Below are 25,843 nucleotides of genomic sequence, written 5' to 3'. Positions count from 1 at the left end.
GTCACTCTGGAACAAATGGAAGCGGCAAAAGCACTCTATGCGGAGACGCTTATCGATCTCCGTAAATACAATTTTCGGATGTACGCAGCTAAGGTCCACCGGGAGGGTAATAGAGGGGGTGCGCTCCTAGCCTGGTTAGTCAAGCAAGATACGAAGGTCAAACCAATCACAGAAAAAGTAGATAACTTTGGGGTTCTTCGTCATTCGCAACTAGATATCCTGAATGTCTTTTACGACTATTACTCAGGCATTTACAGAGCCCCAGAGCAGGATGGTCATCAAGCAAGCGCCAATTTACTAGGCCCATTGCCCCTGCCCCAGATCCCACCGGAGGATCAATGACAATTAAAGGCGAGGATTAAGCCTTCGATGTGTCACAAGCGATTAGGGCCCTGGCGCGTAATAAAGCCCCAGGAATGGACGGCTTCCCAGTAGAATACTACAGCACCTATGCAGCCCAATTGACCCCACGCATGGCAGAAATGTACAATGATGCACTGGACAGAGGGGAGCTTACAGGCTCCCTCAGAGAATTGTTCATAGTCACATTGGAGGAGTGTGGCTCACTGCTTAGAGCGGCAGTCCCTGGTACAGAGGTCTGGCCGGGACCAGGGTTCAAATCCCGCCTCGGCTGATCTCGGCGGTTCTTGGGCTCATAATTCCTCGGACATGATTTCTCGCCTCAGTGCCTACTCTGAGCATGAGTCCCACGCTGCAACTCTGGGCAATAGCTTGCTTAGCCTCTACAACGGCCCCCTACAGCGCTGGGGATGCCTGGTTGCACCCCGGGGATGCCCAGGAGTGGACATTTCACGGGGAAAAGCCAGGACGGGTTCCCTAGCGGTATGAGTACAGCGCCAGGACACACTGCTTGCCGGGGTATCAGTGCGCTTTACAAATACGGCTACATTTACATTTACATTCTCCAAACCACAAAGAGACCCAACCCTGCCCTCTTCCTATCGGCCAATTACTCTCCTCAATGCGGATTGTAAGATACTGGGGAAAATCTTAGCGGGATGATACACCCAAATTCTGACACCATTAATTCACCCAGACAAATGCGGTTGTATCCCGAGGCGCACTACCTCGCAAAACTTACTTAGACTGTTCCATATACAAGACGAGAAAAGCACGCAATTCCCGAGAGCAGCATGTCTCATATTAGACCTTGAAAATACCTTTGACACGCTACTTTGGTCCTATTTATTTGAGGTCCTCGGCAGGACAAGCATAGGTCCCACATTAGGGGCCTATACAAAACTCTTTTACACCAAGCTCACCTCCAGAGTTAGGTTAGGCAGGAATATCTCCCCAGCGTTCGTCGTGGAGGGGGAACAAGGCAGGGGTGCCCTCTATCCCCCTCCTGTTCGGCCTGGCGGTGGAACCTCTGGCGATTCGTCTGCAACAGGAGGGCGAGGAATGGGGCATCCCTCTGGCAGGCACAACACACTGTGTATCCCTTTACGCGGATGACCTCTTGATATATGTCCACGACGCTACTCAAGACCTAACGTCCATATGGCAGACATTGCAAGACTTCACGGAAGCTTCAGGTCTCGGGGTAAACTGGGGAAAATCCATTATTTATCTGCTCAGCCCTCACATGGCCCTATTCGAAATACCGGTAGGAACACAAACATTCACTTGGAATGTCGAGGCGCCCAGATATCTGGGAGTGGGATTATATCACTCCCCTACAGACTTGTATGAAGAGGACCACCGCAGAGCCCAGGCAGGATTACGGTCGGCGCAGGGATTCTGGAAAACACTACTCCTAGCCCCCATAGAACGTGTGGCACTAGCCAAGATGATCATGGTCCCACGCATGCTATATCACTTTGCTAACCTCCCAGTTATACCACTGCGACAATTCTTTAAGGAACTTGACTCACTACTGGCCAAGCTGATCTGGGGAGGGGTCGTCACGGGGTAGCCCTGTCCACCCTACATATTCCCACGACGGAGCGCCTTCCTTTGAGGCATATTTCCTCGCAGCCCAGCTGCAATGGCTCTCGTATTGGACGGCGGCGCGCCACACGGGGAAACCGTCACCATGGAGGACTGCACACTGTTGCCAGTAATTCACCGGATGCTTCTACCGGGCACCAAACCGATGCGTACACGGCCCTTGCAGGTGTCCATAGCCTGCACCTGTATGTTGCGCATCCACCGCATGTCCAAGGACAGACCCCTATACTCACCCCTGCTCCCACTGGTGGGCTTCCCCAGGGAAGATACATACTACACCCCCGGCACTCTTCAAGTCTGGACTGACCTCGCTATCACGAAGATAGAATCCCTATTTGAGGATGGCCACCTTAAAACGTATGCCCAAATTACAAAATAGTACAACCTCCCGCCTGGACAATTCTTAACACACAGACAACTGATCGACAGAAGCAGTCTCTTTTGGGACCCGACAGTAGGGGAGCCTCCGACACACCCAGTGATCCACACCATTCTGCACATGGGGATAAGGCCCCACCTAGTTACATGGCTCTATAAAGCTATACGGACACTCATCCTCTCTTCACTGCAGCCGCTGCATCAGAAGCGGGAAGGGGAAATAGGAAGGGCGTTTGAATGACAAAGAATGGCACGTAGCCCTGGAATACCCAAAAAAGGTATCCAGGAATGCACGCTTTCGAAATATACAATTTAATATCCTTCACAGAGCATACCTAACACCTCACCGACTCCATAGGTTTAACCCTGACACAACTTTTACCTGCCCCCGAAGTCAAGTGACAGACGGGAATTTTAAGCACATGTTTTGGGATTGCCCTACCCTTCAGAAATATTGGGGCCGTGTCCACCAGACACTTAGAGCAACCACCAATATCACAACCATTTCCACCTGGGAGGCGTGCGCTCACGGAGTATTCCATAGACGGAAGGCTTAAAAAGTACAGTGTCGCTTTATGTCCCTCGCTATCCTCTTAGCAAAATGGGGAATAGCTATGCACTGGCGGGCACCGACAGGCCCCCTGATAGCAGCCTGGATAGGAGCCGTAAAAAAATGGGGAAAGGTGGTGGAGGAGGTGTTACGAGATGAGGAGGTAAGAGGTACCCGCAAGCATCCCATCTCTCTCGAGCGGGCATAATTGCTACACACCTTCACACACAAAACTACCCCTGAGAAAACTCCCAACCCCAGGCCTCGCCTACACCCCCTGTGAGACCCAATATAGACGTTTCGGACTCGGAGCAGCGTAATTAGGCTCTCACCAGCATTGGAGGCAGACCAGCACGTTTTCCCTGTCGTTGTGCAAATACCCCATGAGAACTGTTTCACACCCGACCCCTCCCTACGTGAAGGAACATATGTCCTGTATAATCACACTATAAGGAGACAATACCATCACTCACGCAGTAGATCATCCCCAACTGAAATTAGACGACGCTCCGCCACCCCCACCCAAATCTCACCCCAACAGTTACAGGTTTGAAGTTCTGCACCAGCAGTTATGGTTCTAATATTAGTTTGTTGGGAGCATACTCAATCAAGAACGAACACATTACGCACCGAGAGCAGGCACACGTGAGCAGTGGGGTAGCTTTGGTCCATCGATAACAAACACACCCGAAATCAATCCTGTAATAGCCATTGATGAATGAGAGGGTGGACACACTCTCCGCACGACATTCCCTACTGTTGGACGATTGCAATAGTTGATTATGGATGGAACAAATAACTGCTAACCCGCTCCAGACCCACACCTTAATACAATTGCAACAATGTGTATAGCGAATGTGTCAAGATGTATGAATTTTCTTTTCTCTTTATGAAAAACCTCAATAAACTAATTTCAAACAAAAAATCTGATGCGCTTGCATTAAAAATGTCTTTGTCTCTGCTTATTCATTAGTAAATTTGAGGACAAAGACAGTGATTATTAGGGGGATATTTTCCAGGACACCGACCCGTCCTGAACTGGGTGACAGGATGGGGTGGGCCAGGGCTGCTGAGTGGCAGCAGCAGGAAGCTGAGCGCTTTAAAAAACGTGCAAGTCTCTTTTGCCGGTCATCTTGGGTTGGCCAGCCAGCCAGTCGCATATTTAAGTTCTCTAACCCAGCTGACTTAGACAGCTGGGTTAGAAAAAGTGCAGGCCTCCAGTGATTGGCTAGTGCAGTTTCCAAGGTCACAAAGTCTGCCTAGAAGAGAGACAACAGTGGAGGACGTCATGATGCTCCTCAAGGTAAGTGTTTTATTTTTTATTTATTTTTTGGGTCTCCCCGCTTCACCACCCTCGGCACATAGAAGCCGCCACTGGTGATAATGCATAAATTGGAGTTAAAATTGTATGCATATACGCTATTGAATTGTTGAAGGGATTTTGTCTCTCGATGAAAAAGGGAGCCCATAGAAAGTGATTTTACCTTAATGATTATATGTTTACTATGAAAATGCTAATGCTCACATGTGCATTAACATGTGTGGTCACATTTTATTAATTATTTGCGATACTGTTTTTGCATCAGCCTGAAGACCACCAAAGCCTTAGAATTGTTGCACATTCACATGCATTTTAGATTAAGTATATCCCGTGCGACTTGTTTACTCCTGAGCCTACAAAATCGGGACCCTAACTGAATTTGCTTACTAATTCAATACTAGGGGGTGGTTCTTTGTCTAATTCCTGGCACCTCAGGGAGATAATCCCCATCAGGAGGGTAGTCGAGATAATCCATGTAAGTACATGCCAATCAGTCTAGTTAATGGGCTACAAAATGTATTTTGCTATCAACTTTTGGGGGGACTCACAGATTTGCTCACCAAGAATAATATTTTATCTGACCTCCAAGCGAGCTTTCGGAAGAAGATCAGTACAATGGATCAAAGCTTCCTCTTCTATACTATATGCTGGTAAAGAGTGATTACAAAGAAGGGCCATTCATATGTGGAATCTGTCGATTTAATATCCGCTTTTGATTCAATGCTCCAGCAGAAATGTTCCCGAAATTTAAAAAAAACATGGGGGGTCTGGAAAATATACAATCAATGTTTATAAGACTACAAGAGTCTATGCTCATGTCAGGAGTGGGAAAAGGGGTGAGTTGTCCAATTGTTTAGGATTGACGGGGGTGTTCGCCAGGGTTGTGTGTTGGCCCCAACTCTTTTTACATTATATATTAATGGGCTAGTGCAACATTTGGATTTCCCCAGCAATGATGTACCAAATGTAATGGCTTTTAAAATCCCATAACTGTTGTTTGCGGATGGCACGCTTCTTATTTCCAAAAGTCAAGCTGGTTTACACTTTTTAGTGATTTTTTTTATATTTCTGTACAGAGAGTTAGTTGGAATTAAATATTAAGAAGACCAAATTTATGTTTTTTAATCCTTATAGATCTGTGAAGAGCTAAATCAGGGGACATGATGAAGTGCACGAGCAAGTCTAAGATGTTGATTATTTAGGTGTTAGATTGACTAACATGTTATCGTGGTCCATACAGATTAGCAAGAGTCCACTAAAGCTCCAGCAGGAATCCAGGGCTATTCTGAAGCTGGTAAAGATCACTAAGTCGAGGTCCCTCACCCCTACATAGGAAATTTATGATGTTAACGCTTAAAGGTCTGCTCTCTATGGTTCAGAGCTTTGGGGCTATGCAAAGGACATGGGACTTATAGTGGCCGAAAACAAATTTGTTAGGTCTCTACTAGTTCTCCCACAGAGTGTGCCTCAACAACCCCAAATAAGTGTTACAGGCGTGTACCCGATTTCCTCAGTGTGCAAACAGACCAATACTGTCTTGGCACAGATCATGGTTTAATTTTGAACTCTTTCTTGATAAGATTCTGTGTCCCTTGGCTAAACAGCTGCATATAAAGTTGGAATTTTACGGATTAACAGTTTCTGTATTTGTTGGGGAGATAAGTACTGCACGAGCACTTTATGCCTGCCATGCAGAGTCTGAATCTTTACATCATTTTCCTTTCTTCTGTAATACTTATGCAACAACTCGCAAGAAGTGATTTACACCAGTTTGTATTTCCTCAGGAATTAGACAGTATGAAATTGCAATGAAGATCCTGAGTACTGATACGAACGAAATGGTTTCTATTAATGTTGCTTAATATTTATTTGCTGCCTGGATCATATGTAGGAATATGTTAGAATGTAATGCTCGTCAGCTACCTAATGCGTTAGACACCTAGTTGTAGCTCCTAACTGCACTGTACTGTTATTATTTTACAGCATTTTATTATTCATGTGCAATGTTTTTTTTTGCATGTCCTCTCGAAAGGACTGACACTTCTCTTTTTCACCCTCTTTTTATGTGAGATTAAGATCGGCATTTACAATGTTTTCGCAATCTTACTGGCTGTTCTGCTGATGTGTACTTCTGCTATTTGCTGTCATTTTTACAATCCACCAAGCTGTTTTCAATTATTGGGTTGTGTCGCTGCATTGTATATTTTATTTTTTTCTCGATTTTTGTTATTACGTACAGTGTTGATTGTGTTGAATTATTAACCATGTATGTTTGTTTTATGGATCTCTGGTTCCGAAATAAATTAATTTGACGATGATTAACTATAGTTACACATTTCTACTGAACAATCCAAACCAAGCATAGCCTCATTCTGAAGCTGGCACAACGAAGCAAGGATTTTAGCAAATAGTAGGCTCGGGTCCTGTTAGTGTTAACTGTATCCTAAAGTCTTCTCATATTCTTTCCCACAAGAAGATCCTGGTACCTGCTAATTAATAACTATGTGCACGTTTCTCTTCTGTCGTGTTTAAAATGTATGGATTGTAACAATACATGTTCCAGTGCATCAAGGCCAAAGCTCTGGTATATTGAAATGTCAATTGCCTTGCTTAATTTTTAAATGCCGGCTGCCTATTTTGCATTAAACACATGTTAGACTTCTAGGCACTATTCCGAATACTGTGTTTTCATTTACACGGGTGTTTTTAAAAATGGTGTAGGTGGCAACTTTTTGTTAGGGCTTTATTAACCAATAGCTAAACATCATTACTTCGTACAGAATACCTGACCAATTGCCAAATTAAGCATTTGACGTTTTTCTCTAGGTAGGAAGGTTTATTTCAGATATAATACTATTACTCTCTTCTGAATCAGGTAAAATGTCTGCAGGCAGCTGAGACAGCTCAGTGGGTTAACACATCTGCTGTTGGGTGAACAAGGTTTCTAAAAAAATTTGAACACCGGGAGAGGCTACACTTGCAGGTAGTAGGCTTGAAACCTGGGTGTTTACAAAGGCTACTGACTCAGGATGTGCTTTTAATACTATGCCCAGAAGAGCAAATTTGTTTCCCCAACCTGACTCCTAATTGTTTGACCTGGTTGACAATCTGTTAAGACGGTCCCTCATTAGTTACTTACGCATGTACGGGCTACTCAGTTTACGTTAGTTTAAGTTACATTATCTGTAGTCAGTTCCTAGGAGAATGTCAGATAAACAAGGTTAAAAGTGATTTGACTCATTAAAACAAGGGGCCAGATTTACTAAGCTGTCACTCAACGCAGCGCAGCAGCCAGAAATGCTGTGGTGCTTTGCGTCACAGGGAGGGAGCAGGAGAGCGCCATATCTACAGCGATATGGCACTCTCCTCCCCTCTCTTTAGAGCAACCACACTCACACCTTCAGGCCATAGTGCAAGGGTGTGTGGGAGAGAAGAGCATAGGTTTGTACTTGAAGGGTTCCCGTCCTGTGCAAAATACTATGCCTAGACGACTTCTAAAACTTTTCCTACTTTGTATGTGTGATGTACAGTGCAGCACACATGAAAAGTCTGAATAAAAAGGAGAAATGAAAGCATTTCTCCTTTTAATGCTTGGTTTCAAAAGGGGTTATTTTTTTACACAAAACCCTGTCTCACATCTTTTGTAGATCGAATTTTGTAGAAAGAAGTTGGGTGATTGCCTGGGAATTTCCATGTAACGCCTCCTTGATGCTAAATAACGCAAAGCAGCGCTTAGCATTACATTGAGTTACTTTTTGTCAATTGTCAGTGCAAAACAAGTTTTGCGCTGTAAAGTGTGCTGGTTTGCGTCACTTTTATGATGCAAACCCAGCGCAAAATGTTAGTAAATCACCTCCAAAGTATGAAGTAAGTAGGCAAATCAGTGTCTCTCAGAATGTTTTTATTTATTTTTAAATTTTCAACAAACCTTTATTGAAACAAATTCAAAGCTGACATGGTACATCGTGCAGTATCCAAATGCTGTTATACATGTGATAATTGGCAAGTCATGCAGTGCTATACACAGGAATGGTAGCTGTGCAGACCCATAGGCATCCTTAACAAACACTATTTGTGCCTGACAGCGGTCGAAGCTGTGGAATGGAGCTGGGGGGATTGGAGTGGGGGTGGGAAGGGGGGGGAGAAAGGAAAGGGCTTGATAGGGCCAGGGGGGAAGCAGGCAGCTAACCCAGGCCCGGCAGGGAGCGCGGTAGAGGCAGTGCCGCTGGAGCAGGGACGGGAAAGCAAATAAGCAACCAGAGGGCCCCAGATGTCAACAGGCCGGATCCTAGCAGGCATTAAGTCCCAGAATTCCGACAGAAGAGTCTGACACTGGGAAGCGTCCTCCAACCAACTCTCAACCTTTGGGGCGGGGCGATGGCCCCAACACATGGCCACCCTACGCCTGGCAATCACCAGCAGCATCGCAATGATGTGGCGGGAGGCATCAGGGCAGAACTTGACAAAGCCGAGGAGGCACAGAGAGGGATCCGAACGGACCACCGCACCAGAAATATCAGAAATTGCAGAACACACCGACTGCCAGAAGTCAGACACCTTAGGACAGAGCCAAGCAAGATGGGCAAAATCTGACGCCGGTGCAGCACAACGCATACAGTTATCACCAGGTAAAAGCCCGAGCCTGTGGAGCTGCACCGGTGTGCGGTACATCCTGTGCAGATATTTAGAGTGAGTCAGTCTGAGACGGTAATTGGGCGATAGCTTCTTAGTCTGGGTATAACAATTTAGCCAGTCCGCCGGCGAGATATCGGTACCGAGATCAGTGCTCCTTGCCATCCGAGCACGGTCGGAGGAAGTGGGGGTGGAAACCAGAGTGAGCGCATATAGGTGAGCCATGAGCTTGCGCGGGGACGAAGAAGTGTAGATGAAATCCAGAGCGGGCATGGAAGGGGTGGACTGAGAAAACATAGAGTGCAATTTCCGACAGGTGGCTCGCAACTGGTAGTAGAGTAGCATATCCGGTAGTCCCGAAGCGTCCGGAAGGGTGTAAAAGTTGTTCCCCGGATAAAGGTCCGCGATCGTCAGTAGACCTAGACGCCTTGCACTCGCGGACAAGCTGGACGCTTGAAGTGAGGGGAAATCCGGGTGATCTACAATGGGCATAGAGTTAGCGGAGAGCATGGGAGCGCCAGAGAAACGGCGCAGGCCCGTCCAAGCCCAATGTAGCGTCGCAACCATGTCGATCTCAGTCCGGGTACGCTACGCTGGCGCAATCAGAGCCGTGGATAGGGGCCCGGGAGACGCTACATCCTTCTCCACCGCAACATGCGGTTGGTAAGGAGAGGGATGGATCCAGAAATGCAGAAAACTAGCCTGAGCACACAAGGCGTAAAGCTGGAAATTAGGCGCGCCCATCCCACCAGCGGCCATGGGCAGAGTGAGGATGTCATAAGCGACTCTCGGCTGTTTACCAGCCCAAACCAACGAAATTATTAAGGAGCGTAATTTACAAAAGAAATGGAAAGTAAGAGGAATGGGAATATTGAGGGACAGATAAAGGAATTTAGGGAGGACCACCATTTTAGCAATTGCAATCCGGCCTGCTAGGAATAAAGGGAGACGGCTCCATGATGGAATCCTGGTCTCCAACCAGTCCACGGCGCATCCAAAGTTCGATCTCCAAAGCGCATCTATATCTCTGCTGATCCAAATCCCCAAATAGCGCGTGGGGCCTGAGGCCCACACGAAAAGAAAATCGGGTGTGAACGGGAGAGTGGCGTCAGTCAGGGGGAACATGACCAACTTGCCCCAGTTCACCAGTATCCCGGACAGCCCACCAAAACAAATGATTTCTCGAACCATAGGGCTAAGGTTCTCCTGAGGATGGCGAATGTACAGCGTGACGTCGTCCGCGTACATCGATACTAGCAGCGAACGGGAAGAGAACCCAATGCCTCTATGAGTGTGGTGCTGTCGCAATCTGGCGGCCAGGGGCTCCATGGCCATGGCCGCTTGTGCCTCTTGCAATGGGAATGGGGTCAGAGATTTGACCATTGACGCGGAGGCGCGCCGTGGGGCTGGTGTAAAGGAGTTTGACCTTGCTAAGAAAGATTTCACCGAAGCCCATGCGCCGCAGGACGTAAAACAATAAGGGCCATTCTAGCGTGTCGAATGCCTTCGTGGCGTCCAGTAAGGCAGCGACAGCCGGTAACTGGGGGTTAATTTGGTGCAGGACTGAGAAGATGGTGCGGAGGTTATGCGATGTAGCTCTACCAGGAATAAACCCTGATTTATCGGGAAGGGCGATGGTGGGCATGAGTAAGAGTAACCGGGCCGCAATCCGTTTGGCAAAAATGTTGTTGTCGATGTTGATTAGGGAAAGGGGACGATATGAATCGCGGCTATCCGCAGGTTTATCGGGCTTCAAAAGTACAGTTATCAAGGCCTCACGGAGTGAGGGCGGGAAAGAGCCATTATCCAGTGAGTCATTGTACATTGCGGCAAGTTGCGGCACCAGTATGTCGGCGTATGTCACAATTAGGACCGTAGACCATGGCGAGCGTTACTGGCTGTGCAAAGAGCACGCTGTTGAGAATCATGTAGCGTCCCTCCGAATCCTAGATCACTCGGATTGTCTGCCAAGGTAGGCCCCGCAGCACCAAGATAGAGAATCCTCTGGCGTAGGATGAATAGGTGGCGGAGTGGGTTTCCCGCCAATACCGGGAGCGCAGCCTAGAAATAGACCCAGGCAACAGGTGCGTCTCCTGCAAGAAACAAATATCCACCCTATGGCGCTGCAAGTGAGAGATGATTAAACTGGCTTTACGATGGTCATTCAAGCCCAGGATATTCCAGGACCAGCACACTGCCTCAGTCATGGGGAAAGTGAGCGAGACAGTGTAACCAACAGCCCGCCAATGGGCCACGGAGAAAAGCAGAACGAACCCTTGGGGCCGAGGTGTAGGGTCGGAGGGTAGCCCGCCAACGCGTGTGGGAGAGGTGGGTACCAGAGGACCAGGCAGAGAGGGGAGCCACAGCCCGGGCAGGGAGAGGAGGACGCGCTAGCAAGGGAGACACAGGCCAGGTACATGGCGTGCAGACCAGCCGCGGGCAGAACATGCAGAGCGTATGACGGACCCAGGAGGATGACACATGGTGGAGAGGGTAGTGAGCCTTGGAGTAACAAAGGGTGACCTTCAACACAGAACCAGCAATCAAAGACAGTGTATGCCCAGAGGCACCGAAGATCATGACCAAGCAGGTGGATCAAGGACAGCCAAGGCAATAAGCACAGTACAGTATCAATAAGAAAAACTCTGATAGTAACAGCAATGAGCAAGACAGCGGTTGACCAGGGCCACCTGAACCCCAGCACAGCAGCAATGAGTGAGCACTTAGCATCAGAGAAGAACAGAAACCTTGTGGCAATCTGAAGCCGCATCCTCAGTAGAGGAAACATACTTCACACCACCCTCCCCACCATCCACCCCCTTCCCAACAGAACAACTCCCACTTCACTGTCCCCAACCACCCCACACCCACTCCAACCCCCCAATCAGGCTGAGTTAACCACCCTTCCCACCCAAGGTACCCACAACCAGGAAACAGAGGAGCGGAGGGAATGGAGGGAAATATCCCGTGGGGGCATGGCAGGGCTAAGCATTCACCCCTGCAAAGGAGCAGGGTGGCAAAGCGAAATACTAGTCAGACATCTTTGATGAAGAATATCAGGTATACATCGAGTGAGGAATGCACTACTCAGTCATTATCACTAAGGCGGTCAGCTCCTTCAGGTTGAGACTTAACGGGAGAAGAATGGGCTTCCTTGTCCAGTCTTTTTGCAAACGCCAGGGCCTGTCTAGGATCTGGAAAAACAAGCGTTTTCGACCCCTGGCGGACCCTTAGTTTTGCCCGATATTCCAGTGAGTAGGAGAATTTGTGCTTGAGAAGGAGACACTTGGCAGAGCTGAGCGTCGTCTATCTTTAGATATTTTGCAAACCAAACGATCATCATTGGACGGTCTGTCATCTGCTCGTTCACCTGAACGTTGTTTGGCCGAAGGTACTGATTCTTATGGTTTAGCTGGAGGTGCTAGTCATACCCCGCCCGTCCCGCTGGATTTTTCTGCAATAGCGGAGGTTCTAAATAGCCCCCCTCCTGATGATTTGGTCAGCGAAGGCACATCTAGCGGCACCTTACTACGTATTGCTACAAGGTCTGTGCCCAAGTCTAAAACTCAAATTTAGGAAACTATGGTACCAATTCCGGAGCCATCAACAAAGAGGAAGAGGGAAGGGGGACCACAAAGGCAGAAAAGTGCAAAATTGCAGAAGACAAATAAGAATGGTGGGACAGTGACTATGACATCCCCATTGATAACAGAGCCGCAGTCTGCCACATCTATCCCTGGTACTTCGAACTCTGACCCACTGGGTGTTCCCTCTGAAGTTTCTGAGGTTTTATGGGTCAGAATGGAGGCTTTAATTGTGTCATCTCTTTTCCCTATCCTTGATAGGTTAACACAAATTGAAGAAAGATTGATTCATTTTTTAATTGTATGTTGTGCCTAATCTTCGTACTATTGAAGACTCTTTGACAAAAATTGGTCGGCCGACTGAAATTTCAACGAATGTACTGTGCAACCCTGTAATCCCCAAATCACCCCCCCCCCCCATTACCTCAACATCCAATTCTAGGCCTTCATCTTCTAGCAGAATTGGTGGGGTAGGCACCAATCCTGTTGCGGGTTGGCAGCTTTGGGTGGCTATGTGGGTGAGGCAGGGAACATGTCTAGTGAATTTGCTAAGTTAAAACCGAGTACCCCAAGGGAGGAGGGAAACAGACCTCAGACTAGATTAGTAAGCAATATTATACAAAATTGTTCTACTTGTGACGCAGGTAATCAATCAACTCTGGTTTAAGGGCAGTCTGGCCGTGATCCCCCAGCCGTGCAAAATGGTCTGGTCCATAGCTCAGTCGAAAATGGTCTTAGGGCTGTACACCTCCCACCGGCCGCCGCTCCTATTGTAGTGGTCCTGAGGAATGTACCGTCCCTATATGCTGGGCAGTTAGAATCTACTGATCAGCTAATGGCCAAAGCAATGCATTGGCTTACTGTACAACTGAAGGTAGCCGGAGTACGGGGCTGGGACATTAGCAATCAAACGATAATGGCAAGACGGGCATCGTGGGTTGGACATTCTATGAAGGATGGGGGGGGGGGGCGATTGCGTAATTGCCAACTTCAACAATGAATCCGTTGTTAGATTCCTATTAGAGCATCTAGGGAGCAGGAAGCAAGGGTACCATCGTGAGGAAATCTCCCTCCTACCTCTAGGGTTTTTTTATACACCCAGTCATTTTTCTTTGCTGGGGGGGGAGGCCGAAGTATACCCCAAAGGCCCATAGGCAGACCTTTTGTCTTTGAACTAGCTAATAGATTTGCCCCTTTGTCCGGCATAGATGCCTGCGATTGACTGCCACCAGTGGTTGTACAATCGATAAAGAAACCCGTTATCCAACCTGCTGCTTCTCTCGTGTTTGACTCAAGTCCCCAGTCAGCTTTAAGTTCAATGGTAGCAAGTTCCGTTACATCTGAGGGTATTAACATGGGTAGTGTGGACTGTGATTCTGATCCATGTCCTATTGATTAACGTGGGGATGAATGTGCTGGCGATTATACCCATAATTGTAGAATTATGAGCTGGAATATTGTGGGTTTAAGATCTAAAAGAGACAACCCCAACTGGCTATCTTATATAAAAACATATGATAATATTGCCCTCCAGGAGACCTGGGATAGGGGGGATAACTTCTGGTCGGATGGTTTTAGTTCACATTTTTTACTTGCATGTCCGGCTCTAGCGGGCAGAGCAAAGGGTGGCCTCATGTTTCTCCTTTCTATGGACTTAAGGGGCTCCATAAAAAGGCTAGAGATAGATTCTCCGCACTGTATGATACTGGAGCTTACTAAGCAAAACTAGCCAAAGCTATTATTAGTAAACCTCTACAACTCGGGGGAGTGTGATTACGTGAATCAGCACCTAAGTACTTAAAATCATTTTTTTTAAATGAATATAGGGTAACGCAATCACCTTTTTATTATGTTATATTAATGGGTGATTTTAATACTCATTTGTGTGATTCCTATTGTTCAATTGATGACCCATATGGTTTCAATTATGCCATGATTCCACACTTAGAACACTCCGCATGTGGCGAGGGCCTTGAGTCCCTTTTGACTGATGCCGATTTTTTTGAACCCAGTTCTGACAACTCCCAAGATCGGTGTTGCACGTTTAAATCTAAGGCAAGAATTACCAATATAGATTATATATTTATGACCCCTATGCTACTGAACAAGGTTATAATTTTAATGCTCGGCAATCGCCTTTTAGCGATCATAACCCGGTCATTTTAATTTTGGACAACACCTGTGGCATTTGGGGCAAAGGAGGTAGGAATTGGGTTCCGAGTAGTGTGATGACATGTGATCAGGGGAGGAGGCTTAGATGGGCAAAGGTAACCCCGGATACCTTCCTTAGGGGTCTGTGTGAGAAATGTATAGATAATATCACAGCTTGCACCGACCCTTTAAGTACTAAGGATGCGGTTCTCAGAGCCTTTGAGGGCATTTGTAGTCAGATAGCCCGCAACCTAACCATAAACACAAATCCGAGAATCACATATGGCCCAAGATGGTTTGATGAGAAATGTTCACATGCCCACCGCTCCTTAGTTTTAGCCTTGAAAAAACAACCTTGTGATGGGGAATTGATACCTATTATCAACAAAAGAGCGCCAGTAAAACACGAGTGAAACCCTATATCACAGTGAACAAAAGGTGAAACCTACCTAAATGTGAATGGTCATTAAGCAATGTGGGAGGAAATGAAAAATTATTTATTTTCTAAAAGAACCCTCACTCACCCTAGAGGTGACATGCTTCATCATGGGGTTCGGTCACAGGGGGGGCCGACTATCCCCACCTGTGTGCTACCACGCCTGCAAGTGCAGCGGAGCTGGTTTGTGTGAAGGGCGTGATCAGTGCAAAGGTGTGTTGTAAAAGATCACAACTGTGCCTCAACAAACTTTATTAAGGGCCAGTTGTTCACATTAAAAACTGTGGAGTCACTAGACTTTTTAATTTTTATCCAGGGACTTAAAAAAGTGCATGGTCAACATGTTTCTGCTGGTGGTGCTATAGTCAGCTCAGCTTTCTTCAGGACCAGATTATAAAAAAGGAAACAAATCCTACGGGGGTCCAGGCACGCTAAGGCCTGCCCACACCGTTAGGAAACAGAAAGAGAGAAGATCAAGTAATTTTTACTCTCCTCAGAATAACTCACGGTTTTACCCGTCCTTAGGACCCCTGCTATTCATCAGGTGGAGTTTCTGTAGATAAACAGACATTTCAATTCTTTTAACGTGCATCCCTTATGAAATACATGACCAATATAAAACATGTTCATTTTATCTTGTATTTGAATTGTCCCCTTAGTTAATAGCCAGACAATTCAAGTTTGTGACCTCCAATATTTCAAAAGTCAAAGGTGATTGGAATATAAATTTCCATACATCTACTGGTTTCTGAATTATTTAATTCCAGCAGGATTCACAAATTCATTTCATTAAAAAGTTTATATTATCAGCATAACATTCTTAGAACATAGGTCTCAGGATCCCTTAATAGGGGCCAGATAGCCATTAGAAGTATAAGACTTAGCCATTTATAGAGAATACGTTGCACTTACGTTGCTTCAAGGTGCAACACGCTTCATGGGCTCAAAGGGTTAGGCATATTTTCACTCTCAGTCAAACCTGTTTGTACCCAAAATACGAGCTGTTTAGGTAAAGTGTAGTTTTAAACCAGCCATCCAAATTAGCGTTTTTAAAATAAAAATAGAGAGTAAAACCCTCTTGGGGGGCCGACTCTACCACACACCGCATCACGCACTTGCTGCTGGGAGGCTCGCCGTTTATTCACCTACTCGGTTCTGCCCTGAGGCCCGGATCGTGCTATCTCGGCATTCCCGGACCGTTATTATTGCTTCCGTGTTTTGGACGCATGACGTAATGCGTCACGGAACGTCACGTAGACACGTGACAATCAGGGATTGGTGTTCAGATACATTGACTTGTACTCGAATGGGTTCTTTTTATTTTTCATATTCTGTTGAAAGCCAGCATTCTAATGCCTAATTATGTTAAAGGGGACATATGTATTGTATGTATGTATTGGCATTTATATAGCGCACTACTTACCCATAGGGTCCCAAGGCGCTTCGACCGCTGCGAAACCCTTCCTGGCTTCCCTGAGAGATGGTCCCTTAATGGGTATCTCCAGGGTGAGACCAGGCATCCCCGGCGGTCTGGTGGGGCCGTTAGTGAAGATGAGGCAAGCTAATGCCCAGAGTTGATGATAGGTCATCTTGGGTATTGCAACAAAAAGTTATAAAGAATGCAGTTACACGATCTTCTTTATCTTTCTAAGGGTTTGCCCAGCGTTTGGGGGCTAGACCGATAGAGGCTATTCTAAAGGTTTATAGAGCAAAGTGTCTGGCCATTGCGGCCTATGGATCCTCTATATGGGGCTACAAAGATCAGGCTGGGATACAGATAGTTGAAAATAAATTCTTACGGAGTCTTCGGTCTGTACCACAATCCACCTCATCGTATGCTATACATCAGGAACTAGGGCTGATATTTTGAGTACAGCTCCGTTGCTTAGTTGGCTCAAGACCTGGCTGAATCCTGATTTAACCCTGAATCATATGATTTTACGGGACTGCGTAAAGTTAGATAAATCTTCTCAAATTAAGTGGCTGTCGTATGTTAAAAGTATGTTATTCAAAATAGGGAGGCCAGAACATTATGAGGACCCTGATAAGATCCAGAAGGAGGATGTGTGGTGGGTAAAATTGAATTTTAAGAATTGATGCTGGGGCGAGAAGAACAGGAACTATGCAAACCTTTAGTTAGGGCTCATTCCTTGTAAAAAAACAACCTTTAATATGGAACCCTACCTGCCAATGGTAAACGCGCCTTACCATCGCTGGCTCCTAATTAGGCTCCGCTTTAATTTGATTCACTTCACATTGGGGGATTATCAGGGATGGTGTAATCCTGAATACGCAGAGGCTTGCCAATGGGATGATTTGTCATCCCACAATACTTTTCTATTTTATTATGTTCTGTGACTTCTATTCTAATATTCGCACAAGATTTATGGTACATATCCTGGGAGGAAGGGGGTTTTCTCAGGTTAGACCAGAGCTAGTTTTTCTACAGTCATTGTGTAACCCAGGTGATATCTTTAATATTGCATCTTTTCTCGTAGCTGCTGTGAGGCTAAAGAAAAAAAGAAATTTGATGATGATTTCTCCGTAATAAAAATGTTAAGGACTGTTGTAATTCTTGAAATTTTTGCAACTTGGATAAGATGTTTTATTCTGTGATACTGTTTTCAAACATAATATGCCCAAATGGACTGTAATATTGTCTATGTATTTTAAACATTATGCCAAATGATTTTAATATTGTCCATGTCTGTTGTTTGTTTTTTGTACTTTTATGATTTTAATTGATCGAATAAAGTGGATTGACTGACTGACACTCTCAACCTTCCATGCTGCTCTCACATCATACCACGCTTAAAAGGAGCTGCACTGGCTCCACATATACAAACAAGCACAATTGAAACTCTTCACCCACACTTTTAAGGTGGTACATAACACTGGCCAAGCATACCTGAACAATCGCATCTGCTTTCATAAACCTTCCAGACGCCTTCGCTCGTCCAGACTCCTACTCGGACACTTCCCACCCATATTGACAACCAGATCCAGCATCAAGCCTTGTCCTACATTTTCCTAAAATAAGGAATGACTTGCCAGGACACATGATTCTCCTCCACACTTCTTGAATTCAGCTAGAAGCTGACTTTCTGGCTTTTCGAGAATTCCCACTAGGTCTTTGGTTTGGCTAGGCTCACACCTGCTCGGTGTCAGGATAACCTCCCAGGTGACAGTGCGCTCTACAAATCTGCATAACATAATAGGGAAATTTCTAGGATATTGCCAACTTCCCACCCATCCTAGGTGCCCTTGATTGTAAGCATGCCACTTCATTGCCACATTTAGAAATGGCACACTTGTATAGGGACCGAAAACATACGCACTTCATAAATGTATTGGCAGTTTGTGTTGCCTCAAGATGGTCTGTGGCATGGCTGCTGTGTTGCACATCACACAATCTAACTGGACGAGGTAGAATGTCTCTTGAAGAATAAACAGACAGCAATGTGCAACCACATGAGGGCGATACCAGCACAAGCTGGAAATCTGACATAGGTTCAGGGGTGGGACCGATGAGGAAATAGGAAATCATACAGAGTTTCGTTATTCGCAAATTCCACAAACAGAGAAACACATTTCATGCATATGTCACTGAGTAACATTAGTATCCCGATGCTGCCACAATTGAACATTTGCAAAAGAATGTCAAAGTAAATCATTAGGAAGTAAATGAACCGATGTGTCAAAAACTTTTTTCTAAACAGGTCATTGCTAAAGTGACAATATTTTGGGAAAACAGTGATCACACATAACAAACGATAGTTTATGTGTGCTATAAATAAAGCGAAGCCTGACTTCCGAGCCACAATGCAAGCCAAAGTCCTCTCCTACCAATATTGTAGCAATCTTGGCCTGATCACCGCATTACAATTAAGAACATCTTGAAAATCACCAAATGACTCATTAAAGGTCTAAAGAAGTATGACTACATCACCCACCTGACAGAACTACATTGGCGGCATCCTGAGGACCACATCATTTTAAATAGCATTAAATACGAACATGCCACCATCTGGACACAAACATATGTTCCCATGTAGCTAACACAGCACTCGCTATTTTAACATGGCCAGACTACGGATCAAGATCTGGAAAAGGGATGGACCGAAAGACAATGGGGCATATTAACAAGGGGAAGTATCGCCGCTTTTCCGGCGAATTGTGCCGAGAAAGCGGCGATACTTCTAGAGCCCTATCCACAAGGGCATTTTAACGCCATGCTCAAGCCCACTTTGCATGTCAGTGACAAATATCGCTAATGAAATGCAAAGTGGGCGTTCCCACGTCCAACCACATGTAAAATGTGGTTGGAGGCGGGAACACCCTATTACCAAGGCAAGCGTTGGGAGAGGCAGACATGCGATAAACTCGTTTATCGCAGATCTCCCAATGCCTCCTCTGACCAGGTGTAAGGGCATTGATAACATGGGGGTGTGGATCATAACGCTGATTCCACCCCCCCCCCATATTATCAATGCACACATTAGCGCATGAAAAAACGTTTGTTTTCATGTGCTAATGTGCCATATCGCCAAATTTCATTTCGCCTACGTGATGCGCATTGATAATTGCGCACTATCACGACGAAAAAATCCGGCGATAGCCGGCGACATGGGAATGTGCGTTGTGCGTTTTCGAACGCACTTCTAGGTAATATGCCCCAAGGTTTTTCTACCAAAGTATTGTGCTTATATCACACCAATATTAGGACTCACTGCATGTTTCCTCCACTCCTAAAAACAGCTGGAAAATATTTTATTCAAAGATCACCTTACTTGCCTTCAACAGAATGTAGCAGGATCCCTGAATATCCAGACACACACGAAGGTACCCCACTACGTGTATATAATCTTTAATTATTTTCTGTACTTTGAAGAACACTATGTGACTTCCCAGCCAAGCGGGCTCTATAAAAGTGCCAATGCAAAGACACACAGATCGACTGAATTATTGATATTATTATTTTTTGCAAGTGTAAAGTAGCAAACCCACCTTACATGATAAGACTGAGAGCCATGACTTATCCATCCACTCCTGAGGATTCCTCTTGCAGGACAAGAGGGTGTGGTCAGCAATCTGGCGAATCAGCACAGCCGTCTCCTCAAATCCAGGTGTAAGAATTACCTTAAAATATGAACATGTAAGTATTTTTTCCTCATTTAACTCCATCGACTTTTTATAAAGCTATATAATAATTACTGATTAGTTTGACTCTAACAGGGAGAAAAGGGAGAAATATAAGTAACATACATTTCATTTTAATAACAAATCAAATTTCGTATGCTTAGGGAACGAAAAGTATGGGTATGTGGTTTAAGCTTGGATGGTACAGGGCATTTCCAAAACCTATTACTTCAGAAATATAAAAAATTAACAGTTCGAACTTTGGGACTGGTTTACTAAACTTTTTCCCTGGCTTAATGAAGTCTGAAGGTTATTTCAGGAGAGAAAGATGTCACTAAATTGTGAAGGGTTTTGTTCTATCTAGCTTAAGAGCGTAAAAATACCCTTCTACCAGGCTTAAGACACTGTGCTCTATCTTAAGACCGTCTCAAATCTGGGTTAAACTAAAATCTAGTTTAAGACTGGGAAATAATTTAGTAGCCTAGGCAGATCTATATTGGGTCAAGATTTTCTTAATTAAGACTGGCTTAAACCAGTAAAACCATTTATTAAAGCAAGACCTAAATGATTAAAAATTAACACCATTGATACAAGTTGACTCAAAAAATCATGATTCAAACAAAATTCGATTTGAATTATTCACAGTTATTCTACTTTTGCGTTATTAGAAATGAACATTTATATAATGAAAATTAAAAAAATGGAAACCAGGAAGGAAAGGGAAAAAAGATAATGCATAACAGCAATAGCAAGACAGGTAACTAGTTCAATAAAGACATGAGAAGAAAAAAGGTTTTCCATTCGCAAAACAAAATCTAATCTGGTCATTTTTTTAACAATAATTTTTTAGGTTTTACATGACTTGTCAAAGATGTTACAAATCAATATCAGCGCATTTGGGTTGATACTGAGTGATTGTAATAATCCTGGAGATAAAGAGTTCTGCTAGCGGAAGGATCACACAAGGTGGATGATTGAAGAATTCACATGAATGAGAAGGGCATAGAAGTATCAGCAGGACCCCACTGGGATTCATATTAGTGGTGTGGTAACCTGTGGTATGTTACCAATGGGTGGTAACCGGAATCCGAAGTAGGGAGACCTGGTCTAGTGCCAATATAAGACCAAGAGACACAGTCACCATACCACACTTAAATTTAAGGGGAGTTACAGATGAATAAGGAAGGGGGCAGGACAAATGTTTTCATGAAGCATGTAATGGTCAAGCCCGAAAAGGCCCACACCCGACGGTGGTGGTGCCTGCTTTGTTTTTTGCCTCTGATATTGAGGGAAATGAGTTAGGAGGCAATCATCCTTAGGGTCAACCCTATTCATAAGCCTTAATACCTCTAAACTTCGATTAGGGGAGGGGGGATGGGGAGCAAGGTCACCAGCATACATAGATATATTACTATTTAGGGGTGGAAAAGCGAAGTTGTTTTTACCAGGCGAAGCGACAGAGTTTTGTGCCCCCTCTTTGTATATGTTGTGGTACATGGATGATGTTTTGACATGAGTACAGTCCTGAATCAGGGAGCATGGCATCCAGCCAACTTCAACGTCAGGAAAGTGGTGGTGGGGGGAGTAATGGTGCGGTGTTGATGAGATGACAGTCGATGTGAAGATGTAGGGCAATGCATAAGATTTAAATACAGAGAGGAAACCGAAAATTCAGACTGAGCAGGCCTATCCCGGTGTCACAAAATGGCCCCAGATTGCATTAAAGACACCAGACTAGTCATTAGGATTGTATATCATGCATTTGAGCACATTCATAATCCTCATCTATGTAACCAGGGTGTGTGTGTTGGCACTAAATGAGCATTCCAAAGTGTGAGAATGCTAGCAGTATGTGGAACCAGTTTCGCCAATGTCTGGCCATTCAATGTATGCTGGATACGTCATGGAGCATCACCAAGGATGCAGAGGCTGTACAGTGGAATCAGCTGGAAACCCTCATAGGTGCTCATATTTGAAACCAGAACTAGTTAAGATTAGGAGAGGACTACAGATTGCTTAATATTCCACAATCAGGTTGCCTGTAACTCCAGCACTGCAAAGACAGGCTTATATGAGCTAAGTGCAGTTTGAACGTGGACCAGTGCCGCTCAAGTTTTGTCTTGATTTACAAAAGGGGGTGGTGATGAACAGAGTGTCTGAATTGAGCAGACCACTCTTACCCAGTCCAAAGATCAGGGCTTGATCCATCACCGTTATTTATCTCACTGCCCCATCCCAGCTCAGAACCTGACTATATGCAAATCAGTCTGTCCCTGGCCCAGTGCATCATGGGAACAGGGCAGACAAGTTTTGTCTTGAAGTCACAGAATTTTAGTTGAGCATCCCTAAGCCGCTTGTCATGAGACAAAAGAATATCTGACCATTCCTTATCTGTTCACAGTTTCTCTTCTCATTGGGTCCTGCGAGCCTCGGCTGTTGGTGTGGCACATAATGGGTCTGTATTAGCCCTATATAACACGAAAAACACACTCCTGAATTTGCCCCATTTCCGAACGTGCTCAAAGATCAAGGAGAAGGCTACAGTCAGGTTTTCAGCGAGGATTTGAAAATCTCATTTCTTTTTATCACAGTCGAATTTCACTGGTTGCATAAATGTACTAGTTACTTACCTTCGGTAACAATGTATCTGGTAGAGAGGATTCTAGCCGCAGATTCCTTAACGTAGAATTATTCCCAGGCGTGAGACCAGATCCGGAATTTTTGTTCTAACAGCATCCCTGTACGTCGGGGGGACGGCATCACGCGAATCCGCCCAGGCGTCGTCCGCGTACGTGATGTCAGCGAGGTCACATAACTCCTACCCCCGCGTGCCTACGTCAGTTTTCTTCAGAGAACTTTTCCGCACTACAACGCGGAGCCATCAGACAAAACGGTGGGAGTATGGGAACAGTGTGCGAAAGAGCAGAAAAAATGGAAAAAGGAATGGTGAACAACAATACCATAAGGAGCAGTGTCAACACTGCAGAACCCGAAGGCAGGGAAAAGAAGAAAGAACAGAGCACAGCCCTGAGCAGTCACCCTGCCAGTATGTAGACAGCCTCCCTGGAGACAAGGAACATATGTAAAAATGTAATGACAACATGTAGCAGGACTACAACCCCACCCAAGAACAATGAAGGGGAAAGAGTCCAAGACCAACAAGGAACGACAAACCTCCAAGACAACCCCATCACAGAATGTGACAACCTCCCAAAGGAACAAAGGTCAGAGGCACAGCCAGATGACCCCCACCTAGAGGATAGCAGAGGGGCCAGGACCCTTAGTAATAAAGGGGAGAGGGAGGGGTGGGAAGAGATTGAAGGTAGGCCCCAATCCTGGAGCAACAGAGCAGAAGGGCACAGAACTAGCTATAAACCCATCCTCCAATGTGCGAAAGAAGAGGAAGGAACAAGAAACAGGACAAATCATCCTGTCAAAAAGAACGAAAGAATGCACTCACAGAAGACATAGCCACCCACAGGGAGGTGATTGCAGAAGACCAAACCAAAGGTCCTCACAGAACGGGGAGGAAGGACGGGCCGTGAAGGAATCGGCGGCTAGAATTGTCTCTACCAGATACCTCGTTACCGAAGGTAAGTAACTCGTACATCTGATAGAGACTACTAGCCCCAGATTCCTTAACGTAGAATAGATACTCTAGCCATACCCACGGGGAAGGAGGGTCTGCGAAAGGGCCCACCGGCCTGGCCTTAACAGAGGGCCCACAGGGGACCAGGCTAACGGACAAGGTAAGGAGCCTCGACCCCGCAGACAAGGGGAACCCCCAAAGCAGAACGCCACCGATCCCACGGGGGGTGGGGGAAGAAGAAAAGGAAAAAGAGGAAACCCATTCCACTCAACTGAGGAACCAAGGCAAGGCAAGGGGAAACCCCAGCACCCCACTCCCTTACAGGGCTACAGAACCGCCATCCAAGGCCAAGGCAAAGAAGAGGAAGAAGAGCAACCCAGAGGCTCCAAGGAGGCAGGGAGAAAGAAGGAAGAACAGCCCGGGACACCCAGGGAGACCGGCAGGATGCACCCCAAAAGAAAGAAGAACACAAGAACCTTCCTAACTCCCAGGCCAGCAAACATGAGAGTGAAGAGACCCTGGACACACCACAGAGAGGGGTACGCACACATGACCCAAAAGGAGCAGAACCAGCGTCCCAACGCCATGCCACAGACAGCAGGCCAAAGCTGACGAACAGCACTGCAACCCCAGAGAAGGACACCTCAGGCGCCATCCAGGCATTCACATTCAACACAGAAACTGCACCTGCAAGTACATAAGCGACACGGAGGGCAGAGCCCCGAAGGCAACCACAACTCCCCAGCACATAATGAGCTATATAACAGCTACCAGTACCCCACATAGGGTATGTTAGTCCCAAACATGGGAACCCTCTTAGGAAGAAACTTCTGCAGCAGAGGACATCTGAAAGAGCTACGTGTCAAGCAGCCAAGAGAAGAACAGAAGGCCTAGTCTCAGTGCCAACCTGGTGTGAACAACCTTCAACAACACTCATACAAAAAGGGCCGGCCAGCAGCCAATAGAGCCACAGTCCCAACAGGCATATGAAGCATACAGAGCACACAACGAGGGCGACTCGCCCCAACAAAAGAACAGCTCACAAAATCCAGACCAATCCACAGGTTACTGAGGTGTAGAAGAAGGAGGAGGAGGAGAAGGAGAAGGAGGGGGAGGAGGAGGAGGAGGGGGCTGGAGCCCCGCCAAGAACCTCCAGATGGCCCAGTCCGCCGGGGCGTGGAACAAGAGGGTGCCATCAAAAGGAAGATCCACCAGCCTCTCCCGCACAGTCTCCGGGAACACACTGTCCCGGAGCCCAGCATGGCATCGGAGGGCAACTGAAGAAGCCATGGCACGACCCAGCACCTCCGAGATATCCAGAGCGGAGCGAAGAATAAACGCTGCCAGCTACCGGCCATCCAATGCATGGTGGCGCAGGTCAACACCAGAACCCTCTTTAGAAGCAGCAGATACAAGGGACTCCGCTGGGACACAAGCAAGGGACACAAGCAAGATGAGGCCCTAGTCAGCCCACATAAGGTGTTAGGGCCCGCAGAGCCACACTGGTCGAGGCATACATATTGCGGCCCCAGGAGGCCAGCCAGCGGGCCTCCTGGGAGGGTGGAGTCAGGGAAGGAAAGGCGGTCCGCAAGAGGGGGCCATTGGCAGAGGGGTGGTGGGAAAGACTCCTGGGTCATGCGGCGCTGGAAAGTGCCGGTGCATAAGGTGTTGGATCCCCAGTGGCTGGGCGCCCCCAAGTCCCCATCAGCGAAGAATGAAGCAAACATTCAAAGGGGAGCAGCATCTCCCTCCCACCAGAGCCATGGTGAAGAACCTCCAAAAGATGGTCCGCAGGAAAATGGGCAGCCGGGTCTCCCATGCGCAAAAATCCCACGGCCATAAAAACAGCACGAGCGAAGGCCGCACCCGCCTCCATGGGGCACCGCAGTGGAAAAAGCAACTCCTCTGTAAGGGAAGGCTGCAAACCAAGACGGCCATCCCCTAAATCAAGCAGAGCGGAAAAGGGCCAGGCCTGAAAAGGAGAAAGATGCACCGAAGAGTGGGGGACATGTGGTTCCTCCGGCAAAAACCGCGGCCGCGGCGACTGCAAGGTGCCGTCTTTTGATGATGTCGGGGAGAAGGTCACGACGTG

General features: G+C 46.4%; 1 protein-coding gene across 1 annotated transcript in view; it reads right to left on the bottom strand.

The window, feature by feature from the left end:
• The window catches only part of SHOC1 (shortage in chiasmata 1), a 1,715,507-nt gene that overhangs the window by 207,347 nt on the left and 1,482,317 nt on the right, over positions 1–25,843 (bottom strand). Inside the window, exon 24 of the mRNA XM_086963751.1 lies at positions 20,031–20,162. Coding sequence (XP_086819877.1) covers positions 20,031–20,162 — 132 coding nt within the window. The remainder of the gene's footprint in view (positions 1–20,030; positions 20,163–25,843) is intronic.

Source organism: Lissotriton vulgaris, chromosome 3_1, assembly GCF_964263255.1.
Source record: "Lissotriton vulgaris chromosome 3_1, aLisVul1.2, whole genome shotgun sequence".
In the NCBI taxonomy this organism is placed as follows: Eukaryota; Metazoa; Chordata; class Amphibia; order Caudata; family Salamandridae; genus Lissotriton; species Lissotriton vulgaris.
The sequence above is the reverse complement of the archived record's forward strand: the minus strand, read 5'-3'. Positions and strand labels throughout refer to the sequence as shown.